The sequence below is a fragment of the Annulohypoxylon maeteangense genome (genome assembly GCF_022496945.1).
Source record: "Annulohypoxylon maeteangense strain CBS 123835 unplaced genomic scaffold GGS22scaffold_4, whole genome shotgun sequence".
Classification (NCBI taxonomy): domain Eukaryota; kingdom Fungi; phylum Ascomycota; class Sordariomycetes; order Xylariales; family Hypoxylaceae; genus Annulohypoxylon; species Annulohypoxylon maeteangense.
This window is the reverse complement of record NW_025953251.1, coordinates 1,062,776-1,086,740: the sequence shown is the minus strand read 5'-3', so window position 1 is coordinate 1,086,740 and position 23,965 is coordinate 1,062,776. Positions and strand designations below refer to the sequence as shown.

Below are 23,965 nucleotides of genomic sequence, written 5' to 3'. Positions count from 1 at the left end.
CAATGATTATCATGATATACTAGGTTGTCTAGCATTAGTGCGAGGGAATCTACACCGAAAGGCTTCTCGGGATCTGCGAAAATGTCCCCCTTTGCACGACTTCCGATTTTTTCTCAGCCGACTAGACACTCGCCAATACAGCATCTTTAATCAGTTACATCGCACATAAAATGACTATCATTGAATTCACATTCTATTTCTCTATTATATTCCAAGTAGTTTGCCATTTTTGAGGTCATACCAGGTTCTGGGTAGTATTTGCTACAACGGACTTGTCGAAGGGATCCTGCGACAATCCCAAATGTGGAGTCCTCAAAAGTTCCTGTCAAGACCTACGATCTATCCCGTTCGCGTCGAATCAGATTCTACGTAGAACACGACCCTTCCTTTGATTCGTTGTATGTACGCAAAGCATTGCCATATCAATGCCCTATGCACAATTTTACTGACTTTACAGAGAGTATTTAGATGCTTATCTACCTTCTTACACCCGACCGACTGGACGGCGACTCGGTAAAAAGCCAAGGCTCGTGTGAGGTCACTCACGGGGGCAGAGAAGCAAACTGTTTGTGTCTCAAGAAACTTCTACACTCATATATTCCTCCGAATAAATTTCCGTATAATAGCAGCTAGTTCTAAGGGGCTCTTATCGCGGGACACCTAGCCTAGTATGCACATTTTCAGGTCGGCAGCTTATAAACAAGCCAACGCCTGCTCCTTATTATAATCACCGAAATCCGAGGCGTAACTATACGTTACCTGGGTTGCATCAGCTTACGAAGCCCCCCAGACACCCGGTTAACACTGTATTTCACAGACTGGGTCTCTCTAACCAGCTTTCCACCTGTTGACTCTCAACTATTTTTCCGGTCGAGATCCTACGGTCTACAAGCATTACATTTACATAGTGACTGAATTGGGCGCCAAGTGTATGGCTAGGGAAATCAACGATCAATGCACATACCCACGAGACTTGTCCAAATCATACATCATGCCTGCTTCAAGGAAGATATTCTCACTACGTTCGCGTATCCGTCCTATCGGGATCTTTATATACCGGTTGTACGTCGCACAGTGTTCGGTGAGCATATCGTATCCTATCATGATGAACATAGACTCTCAACACTCAACCAACTTAACCGGAACTATATCTGATAGAACATTCACGGATCTTGCTCAAAAGGGGGCATTTCACGCAACTAAATGTTTCTCATATATCCCTACGTCCTAAGTTGACGATCTAGAAGTGCCCAGACTGTACTCGGACCAGTTGTAGTATCTCCTCAGAGCTTCACCGATAATATTGTCAAAGTATCGACATACTGACTTGACTGCCATCTTCGGCGCTTAGAGCATCTTCGCATTCGTCAAATCACGTTTCATCTTCAGCGGAGGGAATACAATTTTATCCGCTGACATTTTTACAGGTATTTCATTAGAATCACACTGCTTTCATTGCATGGTTGTCCCTCAGGAGACTATCGCCAATATCATCGCTGAAAGAGTATGTTCTCTTTCTACCTATATATAAATCATATCTTATCCTTCGTATGAAAACCATGTTTAGAATGATATAATTTGTATGTAAACTCATTGATATCAATGGCAGAATCGACCTCCACATATTGCTTACTTGAATGCGGCTTCAACCTTTCTTACCACTCCACCAGAACTACACACCGCAACAACAACTTTCTTCTATATTATCGGATTTATTCGTATGATATTCCAACTTAAATAACCTGCTATGATATTTGTATACCTAGGTACGCTAGATTCGCTATTTATTTCGTAGAACCATCGTTTCCCCCTAGTGTTACGGGCGGCCGGACCTGCTCCAAAACTAGACTACCGAGCGAGTTACCAGATAGTGCGCAGAAATCACTCGCTTTCTTGTTCATCATAAGAGCCATAAGTGTACTCGGCAATATTCCTGAAAGAGCGAGAGAAATTTAGTACTTAGTGCGTTTATCAGATATCATGTTATGGTACGAATTGTACATCTGAGAAGTAGCACATTGATAGGTCTAGGCACTCGCATGAAGCGGACTCGCATTATCTAACTAGCACCAGGAAGCATTGCTGATTACCTAGGTTATATTTAGGAAGAGCCCTCAACACCCTTTAAGGCCTCATGAGAACCTTGGAATATGTTCGTAATCCCTACGGCCCACCAGGCCCCGATCTTACAGCGTATCCGAATCATCTAATCTACAAACAGGTACGCATAGGGATATACAACACAACAGTCACAGCACAAATCACAACACAAGTCATAAAAAACAGTATCTTCAGGAAGACAGCGGAAAATGCACGTTTTTTCATTAACCATCCCCATCCCCAACCGCCAGCACTCCCCCCTCTATCGTGAACCACCCCCACCACCGCCGTCACCAACCCCCGTTTTCGAAATGCAGAAGACGGACGCGCACTCCGATGCCGCGAGACCCCCGTCATGAGTAGAGAGGAGCCGGAGGAAAGAAGAAAAAAATGGAGGACGAGGACGAGGAAGAGGAAGCGTCGGAAAAAAGGTATGATATGAACAACGAAATAAAAATCCCTCTCGGCCGATGGTTCCGGCATCTCTTAACCTCGAAACGCCTACCAAAAAAACACATGCGCGCAAAAGCAAGAATCGCGAATAGGGATATAAAAGGGAGAAAAATAACAAGCCATTTCATAACCATGCTCTTATTCCGTTCCAATCTCAGGTGTTCGGTCTAAAGGTTGCTCGATCCGAAATCTCTTTCTTTACAGGTGTACCTGTATTCCATCCCTCCTCCTATGCACTAACGTGATTCACAAGACAGAATCCTCTCCGCCGCCTCCGCGGCATCAAGGGAAAACTGAAAAAAGACCTAAGCTGCGATGGTATCACAGACCTGGTCGATGCAAAAGACCATGAATTCCTTCCGTTGAACGCCGAAACGCTATGCTCCATAAGACATCAGGCATGACTAAACTGATACCCTACAATGGGTACTGGTATATCGAAAACCACAGCGACAATAGGGGTATGTGATAATGCCAAAGAAGGCTGCTTCTAAGGCGGAAAGAAAAATATGACTATTCATATGAATGTTCTGATCAGCACATAGAGCCAGCGCTAGGAATAGCTTGAGCACTTGGGGTGCGAGTAACAGAGCTAGGTCGGATCGTCGAGGTGGGACTAAAGTCTCCGGGGACGTATGTCGGACGAGATGATTCCCAACTCTCCTCATTAAGGACGCTTAGGTAACCATTTCCAACCTTGTCTCGTAGTGCTTCAATCTTTTGTCGGTAGATTTCGCCACTGACATTCCAATCTTGAGCCTCCTTCCACATATCCGGTGTCTCTGGACTACCAAGGAAGGACACCGGAGGCTGCAAGACAGCGCTAGTATTAATACGCGGCACCTCTGGTGGGTTGGAGGTGTTGTTAAGTTTCGTCTCGGAGAACGCTCTAACAGGCACATCTCGTATCTCTGGGGGCTGAGAGACACGGTAACTACTTTCCGACTCAACCACTGTTGGAGACGAGTCAAGAACAGTCTTGTCGACGCCAGCTGTTTGGTGCTCGTTGTCTCCAACACGGTCGTTTGTAGCCAGATCAACTATCCTGCGTTTTGGGGTACGCCGACGCCTTGTGGATGTTGTGTTGATCTCGCTAGCGACTGCCTTCGGTGTAGGACGTGACGGCCTCTCCTTGCGCAGAACTGCAGGCTCCCTTGGAGTCTCTTGGATGATAGCTGGCTTGCTTACATCTACCGCAGGCATTTCCGGGACAGCAGGCTTCACTACAGGGACAGCGGCAGGTACAGCAACGCGGTCTACGAGATATCTCCTTTCGGACATGGATGGCCCGGAACCGTCAATGACAATATCCTCTGTATACCCAGGTGTGTTGCGGAAGAGGTTAAAAATGGTGATTCGGTAGTCTCGATGAGATCGTGTAAAAGGATTCCCTTCGACGTATACTTCATGGATGTCTGGAATTCCAGTTAGGCGAGCTAACTCCATCGGATCAGTCAGGCGGTTATCTCTGAGGTCTAATCTTTCAAGCGGATAGAGCTTCTCAATCCCCGCAATCGATTGAAGGCGGTTGGCTCGGAGATTCAAGGCGCTGATAGCTGGTAGAGGATTGCGAAGCAGGGAGTGGAGAGAATCTATCATGCAATGCGAAAGGTTTAGAGCACGGAGTGCGGTAAGAGTTGCCAGGCTATCGGGGATTTGTGTGAAGAGATTTGTAGAGAGATCCAGGGAAGCTAAGGTGTTGGCCAAAGGAGAAAGACTGGCCGCTGGTATCACTGTGAGAGAGTTGTCTGCCAAGCTTAGATGTCTTAAGAATCGCCACTTGGATGGCGGGATTATACCCATTGCCAATAGGTTGGAAGCACTATTTCTTGGATTATGCCACGAGTCGGATAAGCTTGATTGTGAGCTACCGGAGCCAGAACGCTTAACTTTATGGGAGCCCCTTGAAGCGGATGTATGGTTACGAGCGGTGGCAGGGCGGTTGGGAGAATGACTCCTAGGTCGAGAGGACTTATTGGACTTTGGCTCGTCCGTCTCGATCCTAGAAACGGAGGGGCGGCGAGAATCCTGAGCCGACGTACTTTCAGTCGATTCGGTACTCATAGATCCTACAAGAATGTCTGCTACCGAATATCGACGTCCCGGGATCTCTGGCGGTAGCATACTTCCAGATCCATGTGAACCGCCATAGGGGGTAGAAGGACTCCGTCTTGGATGGGATGCGCGTGAGTATGTGCCAGTAGGGGATGATTGTGCCTTCGCAGATCGACGTCGCCTCTTGTCCATATCATCCAATACGATATCAATCAATATATCGGCGGGGTCTTCGATGCTGGCGCGCTTGAGGGTCAGAGATTTAATCTGGTCCGCCACTCGGTCCCAGCCGAAGAACTGTCTGAAGTCGACACCATTGACTTCTAATGATTGCAGATTCTTAAAAACGTATAATGGTACTGCTGAGTCGAAGGGGAACTCCTCGAATCCCTTGATCAGCTTCGTCCTCCAGTCCGGTGCAAGTCGGAGGCACGGTATCTTTGTGAATGCCGAGTAAAGATATTTCATATCCGCTTGGAGGGCAGCTTTTTGTCTTTCCATCCGAGCGGCAGATATACTTGACCCTATCCCAAAACTATTCCACAGGGAGGACATCCCCGAAACCACACTTCGAATGCTGGATACGGAACGGATCGATATCGCATCGGAACTTCGACTCTTGGTATGTTGAGACGAACTCAAGAATGATACGTAGTTGGCCGCGGCTGACGTATCGTGTAAGTTTTCCAAACGTACTTTCATAGGCCCAACATGTATTCCTAGCTCTTCAAAGCGAGATAATAAGTAGAATAGATGATGCGGCGTAAGACTTAACCTCGCTGATTTAATATTATTAGATGTTAAACTTAACGAGCCAAGCGATAAAGCTGCCGCGAGAGGACCTGCAGCTGAGGCAGAGGTAGCAGGGCGTTCCGGTAAGGCGGTCGGCGAGTTCGGGACCTGTATAGAGGAAACACTTTGACTAGGGCCATGTCGAGGGCCGGGCGACCTTCGGACTTGTATGGCGTTGGCCAGCGCCTTCTCGTGCGTTCGCACATAGACGGCCAGGCGCTTTTCAATGTTAGTCCATCATCCTAACCATTATAATACCAGATATCATCATACCTTGATGTACAGCTCCCCGTCTTCTGAATCCATCTTTTCTTTTATCGGAAGGGAGACATGGGGTTAGTTTGAGGTAGGAATTCGTAATACAACTCGGTTTTATTTATCTCGGAAGACTGCCGAAGGTCTTCTGAGAATTCGGGTCGTCCGATTCTTGTATTTAGAAGAGGACTTCGAGAAGTGCCTCTATAGTCCAACGACCTTTCTAGACTGTATTGAGTAGTGTTAGTCCCGGTAGTTGAAACGTGCATTTATTCTAAGCGTCCTAGTAGTCTATCTACAATGTCCGCGGGTCAGGCAGCTAACTAGCTGTGAAACAAGTGGTGTGGTGAGGATGGAAGTGCTAATGACTCGTAGGGGAAATTCAAGGTTGTTGACTCGTTATCTCGATATTATATTTCCACATGGAAACCAACAATGTGAAATTAAGCCACTTCGATAGAACGAAGAGATTCTCGCATCGAGTCACAGAGATAATAACACAGCACATATGAGTAAGTATATCAGGGCCAAGATAACAAGGCAACTTCGGTCAAAAAGACGTGCGTCACGGTCCGGGCAAATACAAAGCAGCATGATGTGGACAAGGCATTTTCGGACAGGATAGGTGTTTTGTGTTTGAGAGAGCGGGACATAACAGGGCGTAGGATGGATGTATGAATGAGAAGTGTATATGGTAATATACATACGTACCTCTTTATTATAAATATAAAATTCCTCCTCGAGACAAAAAATGAGGTCGTCTCAGGAATGTGTAAAAACACTATGATTATTATTATTAAAAAGAGAGCAAGAAAGGGAGAATGTGATCCGAGTCTCTCTTGGAGGGAGTATTGAGAAGAGACTGGAGACGAGAGAAAAAAAGAAGAGTCGATAGCTAACGGCAAAGCTATCTCCTAACCCTCGACTTTTCGGCACTGCACCCAGGTTGAAGAGGGTGTCGAACAAAGTGCTAAAGGAGGGAGTAGGAAGTTTGGCGCGATTGTCGGGGAGATGTCAAGAGATATACCAAAATATTAAAATTGGTGGTCAATGGGTACTACTGGTGCTACTGGTGCTACTACGAACATCCATGCCATGTACTTTGATGTAGGCCAGAAACTGCCCACTTGCCTTGCAACTTCCGTGCTACTTCCTTGTAACTTTCCTGACTTACCAGACTTTCACTTTCCCTAGGAAGTACCCACTCAGCCCACATGCAAAATGCCAAGCCATTGCGTCCCCATCCAAAATTGGTATGGTGGGTAGCGACTGCTGGGGTGTTCTCGGTCAAGTGTGGATACCTGGTGTCCACCTGGACAAGCGAATTGGGGCAAAATTACGTGCTGGGTATAGGTACTCGTGGCTCTCTCATGGTCACTGCGCTATGGAAATCTTAGTGCGTGTTTCTAGCATATCGAACATCTATCAGCGAGTGATATAGCACTCGATTCCACCAAATCCCCCCACTACCTTTCTACAACCGTTCACAAACATTTGGAGAACAATGTTCCGCAACTTCTCTTCGACCGGCGCGGCTCAGACAAGATTTTGGCGCCAGTGTCAGATGGGCGTGGACTCATTTCACTTAATGCCCTTTTGACCAGTCAATAGGTCACACTTGATCTGATCAGCCATTCAGCCAATGTGCGATGGCCAACCACAACTTTTTTTCTCCTTCTCTCTCATCTTCGGTCTTTGCCCGTTTGACAGCTGCATTATGCTTTACGGGGCGATGTCTGCATTAAGATTGACTATTAATATTCTGTACGAAAAAGAGAAGACGAAAAGATGCAGAGTCCGTATATTCGAAGTACCATTGACATCACTTACCTGTTTTTGCAATAGGTGAATCGCGACCTACAATACAATCTCGATACAAGTTAGTTGCAACACAGCATCCGTCCTTCGCCGTTTGGTACTATGTAGCTGTGGTAGCCTAACCGTGTACGGAATGTCCGTTCATGATCGACCGAGCCAGGATATCGATCATCGCTACGAGACAATCATGCATGGCTTACATATGTATGGGATTCCTTTCCATATGCACCGATCAATCATTTTAAAGGAGTGCCTAGGAGGCCCTTAAGGGGAATAAGGGGAAGAGGCCTACTCTCAATCCGAACAAATAATATCACACTCCCAACAACTATCCGAGTGCACGCAGCTCTCGTTGGCGATGGTAGACGGTACTAAAACTACATAGTATTGTAAAACAAGCCTTGACAATGGATACCATCACGAATAAAATGAGGTCCATAGAAAGTTGCGGAATAAGTCGTCGATGCCCAGCAACGACAGCTAAAGCGTCAGAGCGTATCGACAAACCAGGGATGCGCCCCCATGCAGCGAACATGGCCAGGTTAGCCCCGGTGCTCGAGACTCTGTCAAGGATATGGGTTCTAATCATTGGGTATGCTAATTGCCCCCCTGTCAATATCGTGGAAACTTTAACTTTGGCATCAATGTTCGTTTTGGTAGCGCAGCAATTTTTACAGCTTGTCAACAGCTTCAATTATGAGATGAACCGTCTACAGCGTAAGTGCAGCTTTCAATCTCATGGTTTACTGCCTCTTTTTTACTGCCTCTTTCAAAAGGGCATGTTCTGAAACATAATCTAAGCTTTTTAAATAGAGACTGCACAATTGCGATGTATTTATTATGGTCCGTTTTAGCTGTAAGTTTATCAGTCCGAATGTGCTTTTTACAGCCACTTTTACACATTCAATTACCTCCCAATCATATATGCATATCATATCCAACAGGTCTCACATATACCTCCGTGACATGCAGTACAAGTAAAATTAAGTTATCCTTTCTTAAATCTCTAACCTATCGAACTCCGTCGTGTTGCAGCCGTACCCCTTTTATTTTTTATATTATTTGTTTACTGTGTACTGTGTTTTGTTTACTTTCTTCAGCGAAGCGCCTCTCTCGGACATTAGACTTACTGTGTATATGCTTAGGTACACATGTATTATCAGGGTTGCCGGTCGCAGCTGCCCAAGTGATATATCGTTAGGTCAGCGCCTATTCCTTTGTGGACCTTGAAACTGTTAGGCGAGCTTAGGTAATAAAGTCCCTTAGATCCCTTAGGCTCTTCGAATTGAATTTGCCCACTTTCAGATATCAGGGTCCTTTCATGGGACCCTTGTCATTCCTTCATCTCGCATCCTTCGTATCTGATCGTCATAAACCCAACCCGTTTACTTCCGCTAGCCTTTGGTACAGTACAAAGGTGAAGCATAGGCCATTAATTGTCTGTGCAACTCCATGGATGCTTCGTGCTACAAGGCCATTCCACTTTCGAACCTCTATCAACTCCTTAAAACCTGTATCGGTAGTGACCTACATATGGCATATGTATAAGTCAATCAAGCATATCTGAATAGCCTCATGTCTCGACTGCCTATACAAAGACTTATATTATAGGTATATAATCAAATATTTAGATATGCACGCCACTGTAGCTAGGTACACAACTTATCCGCAGCTCATTTCTACTTCTAGGACATTTTGATACTGATGAATCGGCTAGTTATCCGCTGATCTTAGGTGTCGCTCCATTTAAACTACCCGTTCACTCGCTCGCCCCTTTATTCTCTTATTCATTCGATTCAACATTGCCAACAATACCCCTTCAGAAAACCATGTTGCCGCCTGGGAGTCGAGTTGATCTCTGTTCGACTACGTAGTAGGTAGATATCGTTTATAACAATGGCGTTAAATGATTGGTGGTCTCCCGAGACTTGCATCCCTCATACCTTGTGCATCAAACAACACCGAACTAAAGTAATAAGATTAGCTATCTATAGCTATCTATCACACACCAAAGTTGGCATGGCTAGGTATCTAGATCCCGAAGACCCCTCTTTACCAAGTGTATGTTCTCCCCGAGCTTGGGGAGAAATTATGTCATGGACTCCACCGGACTATAACCACGATCGCATCGTGAACCGTTCATAGGTGTAGTGGCTTAGAGCAAATGTCATTCTGCTTTCGAAACGACCCCGCGGCGTGGCTTTCGGCCCCACTAACTTACTCTCTATACTACCGTACTACGTACGTTTACATACGAACATGATCACCAAGATCACCACAACCGCGTGGCTGCTTTTTTGCATGTGTTTCAGATAATGTGAATGACTTCCCGAGTGGCGTGCTAATCGTATGGGATGGTTGGTTGGTCGGTCTATCTCATGTCGAATTTGATGGCTGGGGATAATCGACGAGAGGGGTAATGTCGGCGGGGGGAGGCTTGATTGCACGTTCGAAAGAAGAAAACTAGAACGATCCCTTCCGTCTATCGACTTATTCTCTCACGGCAATGATATTCAGCAACTTCACTTCCGGAGCGAGAGTTTAGTAATATGGCGTGCCGCTCCGCCTCTAGTGCGACACGACCTGACTCAGTCTGGATAGAGCAAGTCTATAAGAGGGCAATCGATAGATCTCTTCTGTTTGGCATCAAGTATGATGTGCAGTTTGTATCCCTTCAACGACATTCTTGGGTATGCTAGGCAATGTAGAGAACCCTGCTGGTGTGCCACAATCTGTGGGATGTGTGCTACTGATGACGGGCGTACTGTACTTCCCAGGTTCTATACCTCCATTTTAAAAAGACCACCTGGGTATAGACCATGTCTCTCGGCAACCTCAATCATCTTTTGAGAAGCGCTACAGAATAACTGGAATCTAACAGTCACACCGCTTCGCAACATGCTCGTCCGTCTTTTTTTCTTTCTCTCTTCTTGAATTGAGGACGACATCCAACTTTTTCCCTCTCTTCTTACTTGATGTCTCACACCGCTTTAGATCGTAGCGCCGGCGCGATTCCTAGCGCTTGGGGGCGACCTTGCTGACTGTAGAGAATTCAACATTTCAATGTTGTAAGATATACACTAGACACCCAACTACCAGGTACCTAGTAGCAGATCTAGTTTCACGTGGGATAACGACTTGAGAGTATTATGCGTATGTGACAAGTCCACATTTCCAAGTCGTCAGCCTCAGTCTTGATACCCTTCGTCATCACAAGTCTGGTGAGACGTTTAGCTCATCCTACACGATGCTAGTTTGACAAGACTAGTTCTAGTAGATATCAGCGTCAAAAGGCTAAGGTGTCCCTTCCTTGTCTGCTGTCGCTAAATTGGGTGCACTGCAGGAACCTCTGTTCGGAGATGGGTGAAAAAGAAAGTGCGAGAAGGCGGTGGACGACGCAATCCCTTTACGCCTATTACAAGAATGGTATGGGCGACCTTAAAGATCTGAGAGGCTTGTCTGAGCAGTGTCTGGGGTTGGCAGCTAACAAGATAGTGCCGGCCAAGGCTGGGACTCGCTAGCCTTCTAATAGCAGTACGCCATCCAATGTTTTAATGCCGGAATCCCCAGAGTGGTAACATCCTTAATCAGACTGTCGTGTTACCATACTCGTTGCTACTTACACATGCAGGTTTTATAAGACCTATCCTCTGCATACATAGTATTATCGAGGAGAATTTTTTCTTACTATTGTCCGCTTATACCCATGATGTTAATGGCCAGTGGTATATGTGGTCCGTGGGCTGTGCCGAATGCATCTCTACCGCGCGGAATCCGCAGTTGCGAAGACTTTATTGGCGAACGACCTCGAAAGTTGCAGCAAGCACAGCATGACGTCTAGATTTTAATAGAAGTAAGAGTAGTAGAATCGTGATCTAGAATCTTCAGAATTGGGCATTGAGCAGCAAGCCACAATGTAAAACACCATGATTGCGAATCCGCGCATTGAAAGATGGATGTCTTTCGTTTCTTAGAGACTTGAAGTTTAAATGTTTTAGATTTTGATAACATTACTTTTGAAAGATAACAGAAATGGAGAGCACTATCTTGCGCTATCTGCGGTTGTTCTACAAATCGAAGTTGGCACAGACCACCCACCAGTAGACTTTATCTGGTGCTTAAATCTGCACCCTTACGTCGTTCGAGCCACACCAAGTTACTAGGGCAAAAATAGAAATCTAAAAAGGACCGGGGTATCTCTTGTATCTTTAGTACTTATCGTCCCTTATCCAGATGTCTTTCTTGAACCCCTCCCCCTCCTTTTCTTTCCAAATTCCATCATTTCCATCATTTCTGTCAATAACCCTTACCCCCCACCTTGAATATTTGCCCACTTCTCAACCAACGACACCTTAGATCAACTGACCAGTTAAACGGCACACCGATCCGTTCATTGCTCATCGTTCATAAACTCCCCCCCAACCATATCCGATACTGGGATGGAACCTTGGAAACCCTGACGGCCAAACGGATGACCTGCCTTGACTGCCTTGCCTCGCAGCTAAAGAGCCTGGCGCTTCGTCGTTCCAAACACTGTCGCATCTTGTCTTCTCGGATAACCATACGCCAATTCGACGCTCACCGCCTCGCCGAACTTCAACTTCTTTCGATCAAATTTTCTTCCGCAGATTGCACTTGCAGCATCCAGTTCTCGGGCTTGCATGTTCATCGATTCACTGATTTACTGATTTACTCACTCGCATTTAGCCAAGGGTAGTAACCCTGGCAATCCGTCCGATAATCTATCATTTTCTGCAACTCCATGGGATTCAGATGCCGCAGGTAAGTTGATGCTAAAGAGAGAGTCCGACACCCATGTCGATCTCTCTCTCTTTCGTCTTCCTCTTCGCCGTGCCGTTGCAGAGATATCTATCTTGCGGTGAAGACGTTAAAAAATTTGATACTACTTCCTCATTGGTGTTGTTGATTGTACGTCGTATGTAATGCAGAGAGGGTCACTTCAGAAAATAAGACCTAACTAATACTGCGTAAACCAACCTTAAGATGGTATCCCTGTCAATACGATAGGCGATAGTCGGTCCAATCCCTAATCCCTTCGTACATACATATCGGCTAATGAGGCAGGCCGCAAAGGCAATGCCAAAAATGAGGGGCGACAAGGATCACCACTTGGATCTCAACTTCGATCGCGTGGGGGAATCATCTGACCACTCATAACGAACATTACATGCGCGGCTGACCGCATTGATGGATATGTTTGGCAGCCTTGGACCTCACCTCACCTCCTCAGTCGCCAGCGCCAGCAACACAGAAGATATGCTGTGCTACGAAACACACAACTTTCGATCATGGCCGGTTGTTATACAGCATGGTGCTTGTGCCGACCTCGACTACTCTCTTAGGCGCCAAGAAGTCTAGGCTGTATCCTTTATTTCGATCCAGTTTGTTTCAATTTTCGTCTAGAGCTCTACAATCAGAGGCAATACTTCATCCTAGGGCTATTCAGGTAGGTCAGAGTTGAAAATTTGACCCAATTGGATTATACGGCCTTAATATTTGTATGCTGAGGTTCAACTTGAACGTTCAGCCGTGAGGGTAAATGTCCTGATGACATGGTCATCTCGAAGACTTCACGTCGAACAGTCAAATCTATCAAAAAAATTTCACTTGTTACACGCCGAAGTGTGGCGCCCTGGGTCCGTCGGACAATCCGCAACAGGCTGTCGTCGGCAAGTTACCGAGAAAGGCCTCCGTTCTACGACTCCTAAAATTACGCCAGAACGGTCGGCTTTTGATGTAGGTTGCCGCCTTATAAGCACCAAGGAGGTAGTGGCAGGTCCGGTCAACGGCGATATGTGAGTTGGCAACTTATCAAAACGCCTTAATTTGGAATTTCTCTGGGCGTATCAGCCCATTTTGGTATTCCCCTTTTCACTCATATGGATTCAATGCTCGATGCTGTCGCGTGATCTTCGTACCATTCCTCTGGGGCAAAGATCCATAAATGTTATCGGCAATCTGTTTATCACAAGAAGAATTTTGAGTGTGAAGTGGTACCAGATAATTGGATATAATTATCTGTGTCTAGAATGCTACTAAATTCCAAGTATCACGAGTGTCTATGTATAGGAACATGTATTTGACGGGGTGTCGCTGACTTTGCGTGCTACCCCAGATACTTGTCATTTCAGACAATTTGGATACCATCACGATGTCCCGCAGCGGCTCTGCATACACGTGTCTTTCAAGGTTATTTTTTGGGCTCAACCGGCGTCATCATCCTAAATGTCGGGCGATTAATGTTTGCTTGAGATTGGGCAGCTTGTCGAGTAGTTTTTCAGATATTCCGCGGTGTTAGTTACTTCTGAAACCGGACGTATGCAAACACTTTGTGTTACGGAGTAATCCAACCGTTATCTAATGCCCGGGATCTGATGAGGCTTTTCTGCTCGTTGCCTGGCTGCCGAACGCCACGAACCGACTGGGAAATCTTATCCCCTCGTGCTACTATCCGTCGCCCAGGCGTAGATGCCGAGTTTCCGTGATGCGGAATCGAGCAGGTTCGAGAAGCTTTGTTGCGCGCTCTCGTGTATCTGCCACATTCTGAGGTGTTTCGTGGCCTTGATCGTTATCTTAGTAATTCGGACTTCCCATGGGCTTGGAATTATGGATATGAGTCTAGATGGCTTGCATAGCCCGTCTCTCTACTTATAGCTATCCTTACCTACCACACTAGACCGCGCCGACGGGAGCCGTTAGCAGCCAGCCTCAAGCGCATATCCAGAAAAAAGCATCCCCCTAGTCAGGTACTAGTAAAAAATATATTGAAATACCCAAGGTGGCGGATACGCCAGACAGCCACCGTTCATTTACCTAGCAATGTAATCTAAAGCTAAGCGCTCGTTCGGTTTAATTTAGACCTGTTTGCTAGAAAAAGCTGTTTGTTAGCCTCTTTATCCAGTGACAGCGGGATTCTAGATCGGAGAGCTCTTATCTCGAAGTTTTTTTCTCCGGCCGAAAAATATCTTGTTTCGATGCTGACTAGGTAATAGTTATCTATCATAAATATTTATGGGTGGTCGGCCGTCTTCTAAGCTTAGATGCACATGATGCCGTTTTCCCGTTCACGCTGACCCTGACTAATCCTGCGGGAGCCATGCAGGAGGGATGGCGATTCAGGGTCTTAGCTGATGTGGATGGTGTAGTCATGTATTAGATAAAGTACATATTTATTGCTGCATATTAAGAGGCTTGATATGAGTCTATAATGATAACACGGAATAGTTTGAAATGAAAAATTGGGAACTTGCTAGAATAGCAGTAGGTACTATCTCCAGTTAATGAAGAGCTTGGTAGTCTAGAACGACCGCTCCCATGGCAGTTCCATCACAATAATATCTTGGAGATTAATTTTAGTATATATTCGATTTGAGGCTAGATTCATTATTGAAACTATACTCTGAATTTATCTCAGGAGGTCGTAAGTCATTAGGATACTGTAAAATATTTACTGAGCTAATTCTAGAATGCCATGTGAAATAACTCGACCCAATCATGTTGTGGTTTGCTTTTCGTATACTACATAGTATCCTATGATATAAAAAAATAGATAAACCGAAGTCGGATTATGTCGAGTCATCCATATTCCTTCCTACTCACCTAAGCCTTTCATCAGAGAGCTAGAGTACCCCCTTAAGCTCCTGAGTCGTCCTACAGAACTGAAACACCGCCGTCGAGCACTTAGAGATTAGCTTTTACACTGCCAGAAATTTTTTATTGTATAGTAATCACTCTCTTAGCCCCCCTTCCTCTCTCCCCCCTGCTCTTTCATCACCTCCCTCTTGTACTCGATCCAATCATCGCTTCTCGGGAACGGTTCCTCGGCTCCAGGCACCATCCCCTCTTCCACGCCCAAAAATGCGCAAAGCGGCGCCCACCCATCCCCAGGAGTGTACTCGAGGTACCGCCGTCCCTGATCACTGACTAGCCGGCGCACAAGCTCGTTGTGGGCGCGGTAAGCGGCACGTCCGAAAGCGGGGAGATCGTTGTTCCAGCAGTGGCGGTGATATTTCTCAGATAAAGGGGCCATGGGGGAAGGGTTAGGGGAAGGAGCGTGGGTGTGGGCGTGCCACTGGGTGGAGATTTAGGGTTAGTTCCTAGTATTAGTAGTGAGGACGAGGTGGTAAAGGGAAATTTCGCCATCACATACGAGTGTTAATTCCATCGAAGCCAGCCATTGATCCTCTGAGCGCCGTACTGAGAGGATGACGGATGCCTCTGGGTACGCAGCCATGAGCTCCTCTGGGAAGATTGCTGCTGGGTAGTCGGCTAGGGCCTAGAGATATGAACTCTGTGAGAAGCTATTTTACAAACCAAACGATTTAATCCAGTTGAGGGATTCTCTGGTAGGTATACATAGAATAGATAATATACAGTTTTAGACCGAGTTGAAGCATCGGAAGGCGTACCTCGTAAGGCCCAAGGATCCGATCGAACTTTTCGCGATTGAAAGACTCTCCTTTACCCTCAAACTTGGAGTCCAGAGCATCGATCCAGAGGGTTTGGTGCTTGTTCTTGCCCACCTCGCGCATGTGATACACAGGCGCGATTCCTAGTCGTCCAAGCGCATCCGCGAGGGCTTTATAGATATAATTAGGTGTAAGCTCGTATGTCTCTTTTCGTGAGGGATCAAGGGTCAATGGATGAACACACATTGGGTGCCTGTGCGAGGCATTCCTAAAATTAGCACCTTCATCTTATGAGCCGTAACTTTCCCTAGATTTAGAAAAGAAAGATGAAATATGATAAATATATAGTATTCATATATATATGGTGCCTCACGGCTATATACAATTAAACCTATGTGAGATTTTATTTCGCAAGAATCGTCTCTATAGGGATATAATTCGCTCGATTCGATTTCCCCCGATCTTCAGTCCGGAATCATCCGACCTGGCTCTTCTCTTGCCTATTTTGGATCTGAGGATTCCAGTAACCACCAAACAAGACAAGATAACTTCAGGAGTATAAGTCCTCTTGGCGCTTAATGCTGCCGTAGGATAAAATTTCCAGTCGCTTAGATATGCCGAAGATTGCCTCTCCACGTGGATGGAGAAGATGATAGGGATTCTGCTTCGAAGCTTGCTGATCTGTAATGTTGTGCTGTACCTTAAAGAGCGCAAGGCCAGCCATTGAATCTCATATCATATAACAGGGTAATTCAGGGACTCTTCTTCTGAGCAAGTAGGCGCTCTACTGCGGGAGTCTTCTCGATTCTTACGATCCTGTCTAAAGCTCGCCCTTCATCCAGCACGTAGGCCGATGTGATATCCAACTTATACTTGACATCGTTAATCATGATAGGCGCGAGACCCTCACCCGTTATCCCGCGACGGATATTTTTGAACAGGCCGTCACGGGGTAGAAGAGATTGGTCCGGTTGATCATGTGCTGCCATGTAATACATGGGCGCGACCATAACGACGTCTTTAGGGTCGACTTCGAAGCGTCGGTACATGAAAGGCAAGCTACGACGTACTTCGATCTCGAGCCGGACAGGTAGGCTTGACACTGGAGTTGATTTCATAGCCGGGTTCGAGCTCTTGATGGATTGGGCTGGCAGCACTTTGATATACCGTACGACACCTGCTGGAATCAAGGCGAACCTGGTGCCTATGATGGCCATTATTATCCCCACCGCACCAAATGCGACAGGCATGAGAAAGTGCATTCCTTCCGGAATATTATACACGTTCACTATGATATTGGTGGCAGCACCTAGTAAGCAACTAAAACCGGCCAAGTAGCTAGAGAATAAGAACATCCTCTGAGACGCTGCTTCGTATAATGTCGTTGGCTTAGGGTTGTTCGCGAGCCCTTTCGCAAAGCCCAACTGTGGAACTACTGGATGCGACACAACGGTCGGTTTCTCAGAGCGGATAGGCTGGGGAAGAGTCTTGGCGGTTTCCTGCCCTGATTTCAACTTCGTGGACTTGGGTGGGATTTTACCGACAGTCGCTTTATACGGCGGCGGGACTTTCATCGCGTACGATCGACGGCTTATTCGAGCGCAATTTGGCTGTAGCCATTGCGGGACTCGGGTTGTTTGATTATATGGTTTGATAGATTGCAAGGAGTTTCGAAGCAACAATATAGGGCGCGAACAGCCTCGACATATTGGAGTTAGTGTCGACATTATATCCTACAAGCTCAAATGTAAAACACTAGCCAATTGGCCTGGTAAAATGAATAGTTACGAGATCATGGTCTTCAAAGTATAGAATCATGTATCGGGTCCACAACTGGAGTAGACTTAAAATAAATTGATAGAGCTTTGGTGGAGTTCTTATCGATAGTGTATCGTGGGAAGGTGGGTATTTTCGAGACCCATTAAATAAGAATTGTGACCCTTGTAACTGCCCAGCCGCCCTGGAAGTCCGGGCAGTTGTCGGAGCTGGAAACGGTAAAACTTTACAGCGTCCCTTCTATTTCCGATGGAAATTGATTATTCGGTTGAGACCGGAGAATCCCCAACAAGCTTGACCGTTGTAATTATTCATAAGCTCCGAATTGAGGGATCGAACCTTAACGAGAGAAAAAAGCTCAATTGAGCTTCACTTTTCTACTCCGAAAGCGAACAATGGCATCTTTCGCGACAGCCACCCGTCTATCCACACGGCTCGTAAGCCGACGGGCTGCCCAAGATGCCACAACTCGAGGTATTTTGCTATTTTATTCTTGAAATTCAACCAGGTCTGGCTTGGCTAATGTTGGGACTTCAGGTTTTCGCACATCCGCTGCTTCGTTCGCGGCGCAAAACTTTACCATGCCTGCCCTATCGCCAACCATGACGGAAGGCAATATCGCAAGCTGGAAAATTAAAGAAGGAGACTCGTTCTCCGCCGGAGATGTCCTGCTCGAGATCGAAACCGACAAGGCGACTATGGATGTTGAGGCGCAAGACGATGGTGTTTTATTTAAAATAATGCAGGGCGACGGGAGCAAAAATGTTCAAGTTGGCGTTCGGATCGGTGTCGTTGCCGAGCCAGGAGACGATCTTAGCACACTAGAGATCCCCGCAGACGAGAAGCCTGCGCAGAAAGATGCTAAGAAGGAGGAACCCTCATCGCAGAAGGCTTCTCAGGGAAGCGCACCAGAGAAACAACCCAGTGGACCCAAGAAGACTGGCCAGAAGGCACCTCCGCAAAAATATCCTCTCTACCCGTCAGTTGAGCACCTAATAAAGGAGCACAAGTTGGACGAGTCAGTTATTAGCGAGATAATGCCCACGGGTCCAGCTGGACGATTGCTCAAGGGCGATGTACTCGCCTATCTCGGCAGCGTGTCTTCTAGCAGACCGGAAGAGATTAAGGCACGTTTTGACCACAACGCACATCTCGATCTATCCAACATCAAGATCGCTGCTCCTAAGGAGGCACCGAAGAAGGCGGAAAAGGCTGCAGCGCTAGAGGTCCCTGTTCCAGAAGACTTAACAATATCATTACCTATCCTCCTGAAGTCGGTGATCCAGGCACAGAAAAAGGTCCAAGATACGTTCGACACCTTTATTCCATTATCTGTGTTCATCGAGAGGGCTGCGGAATTAGCCAATGACAACCTACCATTAGCAGCAAACTACAAGCCGACTGCTGATGAGCTCTTCAACGAGGTCTTAGGGCTGAAAAATGTTACACTGAAAGGTTCTCGGGGTCATTACATCCCACAAATGACTGCCGTGCCATCACCGTCTTTCACCGGCGTTGCTCCCAAGCCGAAATCCAAGGTCGACATAATCGATTTCCTTGCAGGCCCGGCGAAGCCCACACCAAAAGCGCCGAGGATAAGCTCTTCTCCCAAGGTTACCGGTAGCTTTAGCACGCTTAGTCTTACCGTACCGAAGGCCGAGGAGCTTAGAGCCAAGGCTTTCCTGCAAAAAGTAAAGGCCGTACTAGAGGTAAATCCAGGCAGCCTTGTCTTATAAGAAAAAGAGAAAGGGGGGATAACGCTGTACCTATAGAGCCTGTAATGTCGACATGGAAGCAGTGATAGACTATATTATTAGCAATTGTTTAAACATTGTACACGACGTGTTCTACTTGTGGATATCGCGATATAGATGAGCAAAATAACTTTTTACCACACTCCTATTTTTGATATTATATATACAGGATCCTAAATAGTAACTACATGTCGGCCTCTCGATCGGATATTCGATTCGGGAAACCCCCTTTTTATACGGATCCCACCTTTGACTTGACGAAAGACAAAGCCTGCTGTCCGTATATCTGGACATATTGCTGGTGGTGCTGCGCGTTGTTGCCGTTGGAACAGTACGGGTCTTCGGCGTCGCAGTACGACTTGATACGGTCCGCGTATACGGGGCACGTGTAGCCCGAGGGGCGCGCGGCGAACTATTTAGGCCAGGTCAGCATAGTCTCTCATCGTCCACATCCTTAAACCCTTTTCAGAAGAGCAGACGAGGTAGTATGAAAAAAAGGAGAAAGAGGAAAGGAAGCAGACTTACACCACCAGCCTTCGCCGTGCCCACATTATAAGCCAAACCCGGCACATTACGCGGGTCGCCCATCAGAATAATGGCTTTCACATGCGTGCCTACCTCCGCGGGCAACGGCGACGCGCTCCCGCTCATACTACTCCCATCCGGGCCCCCGCAGAACGCATCGTCGGTGATCTGTCCGCCCTGCGAGTACCCCACCATCACGATCGCGCTGTCCGGACACTTCTTCGCGTACGCGGAGACTTGGTTCACGACGGCGCTGATGCCGGCTGTTACTGAGGAGCCGTAGGCGTTGCCGCCTGCTGCGGGGTCTGGGGTTGGTGGTGCTGGTTAGCGTGCGCTATGTTGGGTAGGTAGGTGTGAAAGATTCTTGACTTACACACGATGGCTTCGGATGTCGTGCCTGAGTACGCCCCTTGGATTAACTGGATCATGGCCTGCGATGAGCCGTAGCCCTGTGGAACGGTCGATTCGCGCGCGCCGAAGACGTGGACCTTGGCGCAGGACTGGCGGGTTTCTAGGTCTCCCGACGGGGCTGCGAGGACGCCTGAGGCGAAGAGGAGGGGTGTTGAGACCTTCATTTTGCTGATCTTTGTTGCGGAGATGCCAATGCTTCGATTCGGGCCGTTGGAATAGGATATCTAGGAGCCCCTAGGCAAGACGATATGTTGCTGATCGTTTATATACCCATACCTTCTCATGGGTAGTTAAGGAGGTTGAGGAGCTCTTTTGGCCACGGTAGACTAGCTTTTTACCCGGATGTCAACCTCGCATCCGGGGCTGCGGAGCTGGAAACAAGGTTGACAACCCTGTGGCGATCTGAAACGAGGCATCGTCGTGGACGGAATAGGCAATGTTCGGAGGCAGGTGTGGTCTTTGACCTCGAGGGCAGGGGTCTGGTATGCATGACATTACAGCTGCAACGTCAATCTAGATGTAACAGAACCCCTGCTATACATATGGTAGGAAGTATTGCAAGAGATTTAGATCTGTAATATATTGGTATTTCACTAACGCAATATTGTTGACGAGGCCAAGTTTTCTAATTGTGATGGAATACTTAGTATTCTGAAATACAATATGGGATATTGCTGTATTCACATAACGCAATAATACAACAGGAACGAATAAGGCTCTTGCTTGAACTTGCCAAGGCCTAGCCTAAGATCCGGTGGATAGCTACAGGTAGGTACTGGCTACAGCGCCTCTTCCGTTAGGTATTTCCTAGACAGAAACGCCAGGGCGTAATCTGACGTCAAGAAAATTCATCACCAGCGCCTTCCTTCTGATTCTGCATGTCCGGTTGGACACGATGCTCCGTTCCCGCCCGGCGTGGCTGGCATGGCCAATCACAAGTATTCGTTACCGCTCCGCTAACCCATATAGGAAATGACCTGACTTATCTAGTCCAGCAGGACCAGCACACCGAAGCTGAAATGCCGTGTAACCGTCGATTTTCATAACCGGTATACCCTCAAAACTTCATGTTCATTACATAATTTACCAAGTTCTAATTGTAAACAATAGTTCCTTCGTACATGTTGCATTGCATTGCCATCGTCCACCTAGTTCATGCTGTCCGGTACCGCTCTACGTCGTGGCGTCTTCACGCTGCGCCCCGGATTTAGGAAGCCGACGTCTGGAACCACACGATTTCTCATTGCTTCCTCGGAACAAGCTTTCACATCCCCGTACCTTATGTGTTGCTTGAGCTTAGGAGAAGAGTTAGAGCATGCGATGGAGTTGTGATTGTTTATCGAGCTTACCTCGCTGGAGCTGCTATGTATGCCACGAGACTAGGTACCTAGCATGCTATAGCTCACAGGGATATGGGCAACAACTGGTTGAAGTGATATTAAAAGGAATATACATTCTGATATTAACTAACAACTTATTACAACTCTAGGTTCAAGAGAATGGGCATCTAGGGTATCAAAATCGATAGGCCCAAGTTCTGCTACTTTTAAAAGACTCCGAGGCTAGCCGCCATTTACCAAAAGGCCAACGCCATAGCTAAAATAGAAACCCAAAAGCAAATTCCGCCGAAAACTCCGTCCTGGCCTAGCATTCTTGACGCGCCACCTTGCAACAAAACCACGGTTCCTGTCTTCGTCGTCTGGTCGATACTACAGATGTTGGCGCAGGAATCATCACCTCTCTTTTCGAAATATCCCGGCATGTCGTTCAGATCGCGCTTATGCGGAGCCTCGCCGGTCGTATTATAGACGAGTTCGATCCATTGGACCTGGAGACGGGCTTCCGTCCCTACACTCATGTTGCCAGTCCAAGATCCGCCGCTGTGTTACGTTAGCAGCTAGTTTCTTTGCATATCAAGTTTCAAGAGTAAAAACTTACTCTGACCACGCGTTAAATATGACCATGCTAGGATCACGGGGCGTCTGGAAGGAGATGGAGGCTACTTGATCACCATCTATGTACCAAGTCGTGTCATCCGGGGTCCAATCCATTCGATACGCCGCCCAATTCGTCCAGTCTCTTTTATTCGGGATAGTGACATTGCGGGTGGCATCCTGAACACTGAGGCCCATCGAACTATACGAGGGCTGGTTTGTATATTGAATGTGATCAGGTGGGTCGACTGTCCTGATTTCTAGATCGGATTCCTGTACCGTAGCCAGTGTTGCATCGCCGCTCGGATCCTTATATGTGAACATTGCTGTCACGGCACCCGGCGCGCCTAACGTTCTTGCGTACATTCTTACTGATAGGAAGTGATAATCACGAATAGCAGACTCGAACTCGCATGATGACTGATAGTCCCTTAGACGAGCCGTCCGTAGGGTTAGGAATGTTTGTGAATCGGCATCGGGGTCCCTATTCTCCTCGATATAGACATTGTTTAGCGAATGAATCATTAATACAGAAGAATCGCTCTCGTTGCTTCTTAATGAGGCAGAGTTATTCCAACTTTGTAATGTCCAATAGTCTGACCACTCGTCGGAAGAAAAGTACTCGCTGGACACCCCCGATTCACCGCTCTCCTCGGGGTCAGGAATGAGAGCTGGCACTCCGGCGACATCTGACTTGTCTCGGAAATCGAAGAATTTGTGAGTTGTAAAGTAGTGGCCGCTACTTCCGTTGGTGAGATAGCAGTTACACTGATCGCTGTTAACCTCAGGGTAATCGGCCAAGGCTAACGGAACTAAACTGGAAACGACCACGAGTGGTCGAAGGAGCCGTAGGTGAACCATCCCGGCGTCTCTTATCCCTGGTTTTCGTACGGTCCAACCTCAACCTATTCCACTACTGAAAACTAAGATGCCCAATATTATATGCGTGTGTATGCGCCGACTTCAAAGGAGCTAGGTTCGATTTGGAAAGGGTGGTCCGGTAGTGATGATCACGTGTGGTTGAGATCTCGTATATCTGAGAAAAACATGGCAGAACCGACCCAATGGCGAAGGAAGACCTGGAAGCGAAAAAATCGGGCTGAAGGAGAAAGGGGACAGAGACACAAATTATGTATCGACTGGACTATAGGTATCTCCCCCAGAGAAAGAGACGCGCCCAGAGTGACACGGACACAAGGATAAGATCATCCAGGAGTTTGAGATATGTATGCAGGGCCGAATAAAAGGTTGTGATTACGACTGGCTGCGGAAGAGGAACCCGGGAAAGCGGTGCTATGATCAATGATGTGAGTATGGTCTAAGGTAGTAGGGCTAAATGAGGAAAGGAATGCTGGATCAGCAGCATATGCTATCAATGCACATCTGAAAACTCGAGGTTCACCAGGCTAGCTATATTCTAGCCTATGTGTGTCTAGATAATAACCGCTAGGTTCCTCCGTGGGTAAATAGTACGAATGCGACGCTGTGGCATGTTGTTGGAGAGAAAGTTGTTATATTATTATTTTGAATTCAGACTCTTGGGCCTCCGTAAGAAACAAGGAGCCACTAGGTATTACGCCCATAGTCTCCCTAGAGATAGAGAAGAGCACTTGAGTTACTAAACTGGGAAGTGAAACTATGTGTTCATATTAGGCTTCGAGTG

The 23,965-nt window shown here is 46.9% G+C and overlaps 6 protein-coding genes across 6 annotated transcripts; 1 reads left to right on the top strand and 5 right to left on the bottom strand.

Moving 5' to 3' along the window:
- Positions 1 to 2,849: 2,849 nt before the first annotated feature.
- On the bottom strand, positions 2,850 to 5,885 carry GGS22DRAFT_156936 (uncharacterized protein). Its single transcript, XM_047960440.1, has 2 exons — positions 5,674 to 5,885; positions 2,850 to 5,619 (listed from the first exon to the last, which is right to left on the bottom strand). The coding sequence occupies exons 1-2, from the start codon at positions 5,704 to 5,706 to the stop codon at positions 3,088 to 3,090; spliced, it is 2,565 nt and encodes an 854-aa protein (XP_047821216.1). The 5' UTR covers positions 5,707 to 5,885; the 3' UTR covers positions 2,850 to 3,087.
- Positions 5,886 to 14,996: 9,111 nt separating this feature from the next.
- GGS22DRAFT_108444 (uncharacterized protein) lies at positions 14,997 to 16,421 on the bottom strand. Its single transcript, XM_047957876.1, has 4 exons — positions 16,147 to 16,421; positions 15,903 to 16,072; positions 15,644 to 15,769; positions 14,997 to 15,565 (listed from the first exon to the last, which is right to left on the bottom strand). The coding sequence occupies exons 1-4, from the start codon at positions 16,187 to 16,189 to the stop codon at positions 15,230 to 15,232; spliced, it is 675 nt and encodes a 224-aa protein (XP_047821215.1). The 5' UTR covers positions 16,190 to 16,421; the 3' UTR covers positions 14,997 to 15,229.
- Positions 16,270 to 17,781, bottom strand: GGS22DRAFT_156910 (uncharacterized protein). Its single transcript, XM_047960439.1, has one exon. It carries the CDS (start codon positions 17,627 to 17,629, stop codon positions 16,655 to 16,657), a length of 975 nt encoding a protein of 324 aa, XP_047821214.1. The 5' UTR covers positions 17,630 to 17,781; the 3' UTR covers positions 16,270 to 16,654.
- Positions 17,782 to 17,964: 183 nt separating this feature from the next.
- On the top strand, positions 17,965 to 19,517 carry GGS22DRAFT_108436 (pyruvate dehydrogenase protein x component). The gene is made up of 2 exons (XM_047957875.1): positions 17,965 to 18,152; positions 18,216 to 19,517. Exons 1-2 carry the CDS (start codon positions 18,074 to 18,076, stop codon positions 19,412 to 19,414), a joined length of 1,278 nt encoding a protein of 425 aa, XP_047821213.1. The 5' UTR covers positions 17,965 to 18,073; the 3' UTR covers positions 19,415 to 19,517.
- A 22-nt stretch (positions 19,518 to 19,539) lies between these two features.
- On the bottom strand, positions 19,540 to 20,617 carry GGS22DRAFT_108433 (carbohydrate esterase family 5 protein). The gene is made up of 3 exons (XM_047957874.1): positions 20,331 to 20,617; positions 19,958 to 20,262; positions 19,540 to 19,844 (listed from the first exon to the last, which is right to left on the bottom strand). The coding sequence occupies exons 1-3, from the start codon at positions 20,530 to 20,532 to the stop codon at positions 19,665 to 19,667; spliced, it is 687 nt and encodes a 228-aa protein (XP_047821212.1). The 5' UTR covers positions 20,533 to 20,617; the 3' UTR covers positions 19,540 to 19,664.
- A 1,203-nt stretch (positions 20,618 to 21,820) lies between these two features.
- GGS22DRAFT_108416 (glycoside hydrolase family 16 protein) lies at positions 21,821 to 23,659 on the bottom strand. The gene is made up of 2 exons (XM_047957873.1): positions 22,307 to 23,659; positions 21,821 to 22,248 (listed from the first exon to the last, which is right to left on the bottom strand). The coding sequence occupies exons 1-2, from the start codon at positions 23,161 to 23,163 to the stop codon at positions 21,942 to 21,944; spliced, it is 1,164 nt and encodes a 387-aa protein (XP_047821211.1). The 5' UTR covers positions 23,164 to 23,659; the 3' UTR covers positions 21,821 to 21,941.
- Positions 23,660 to 23,965: the final 306 nt, after the last annotated feature.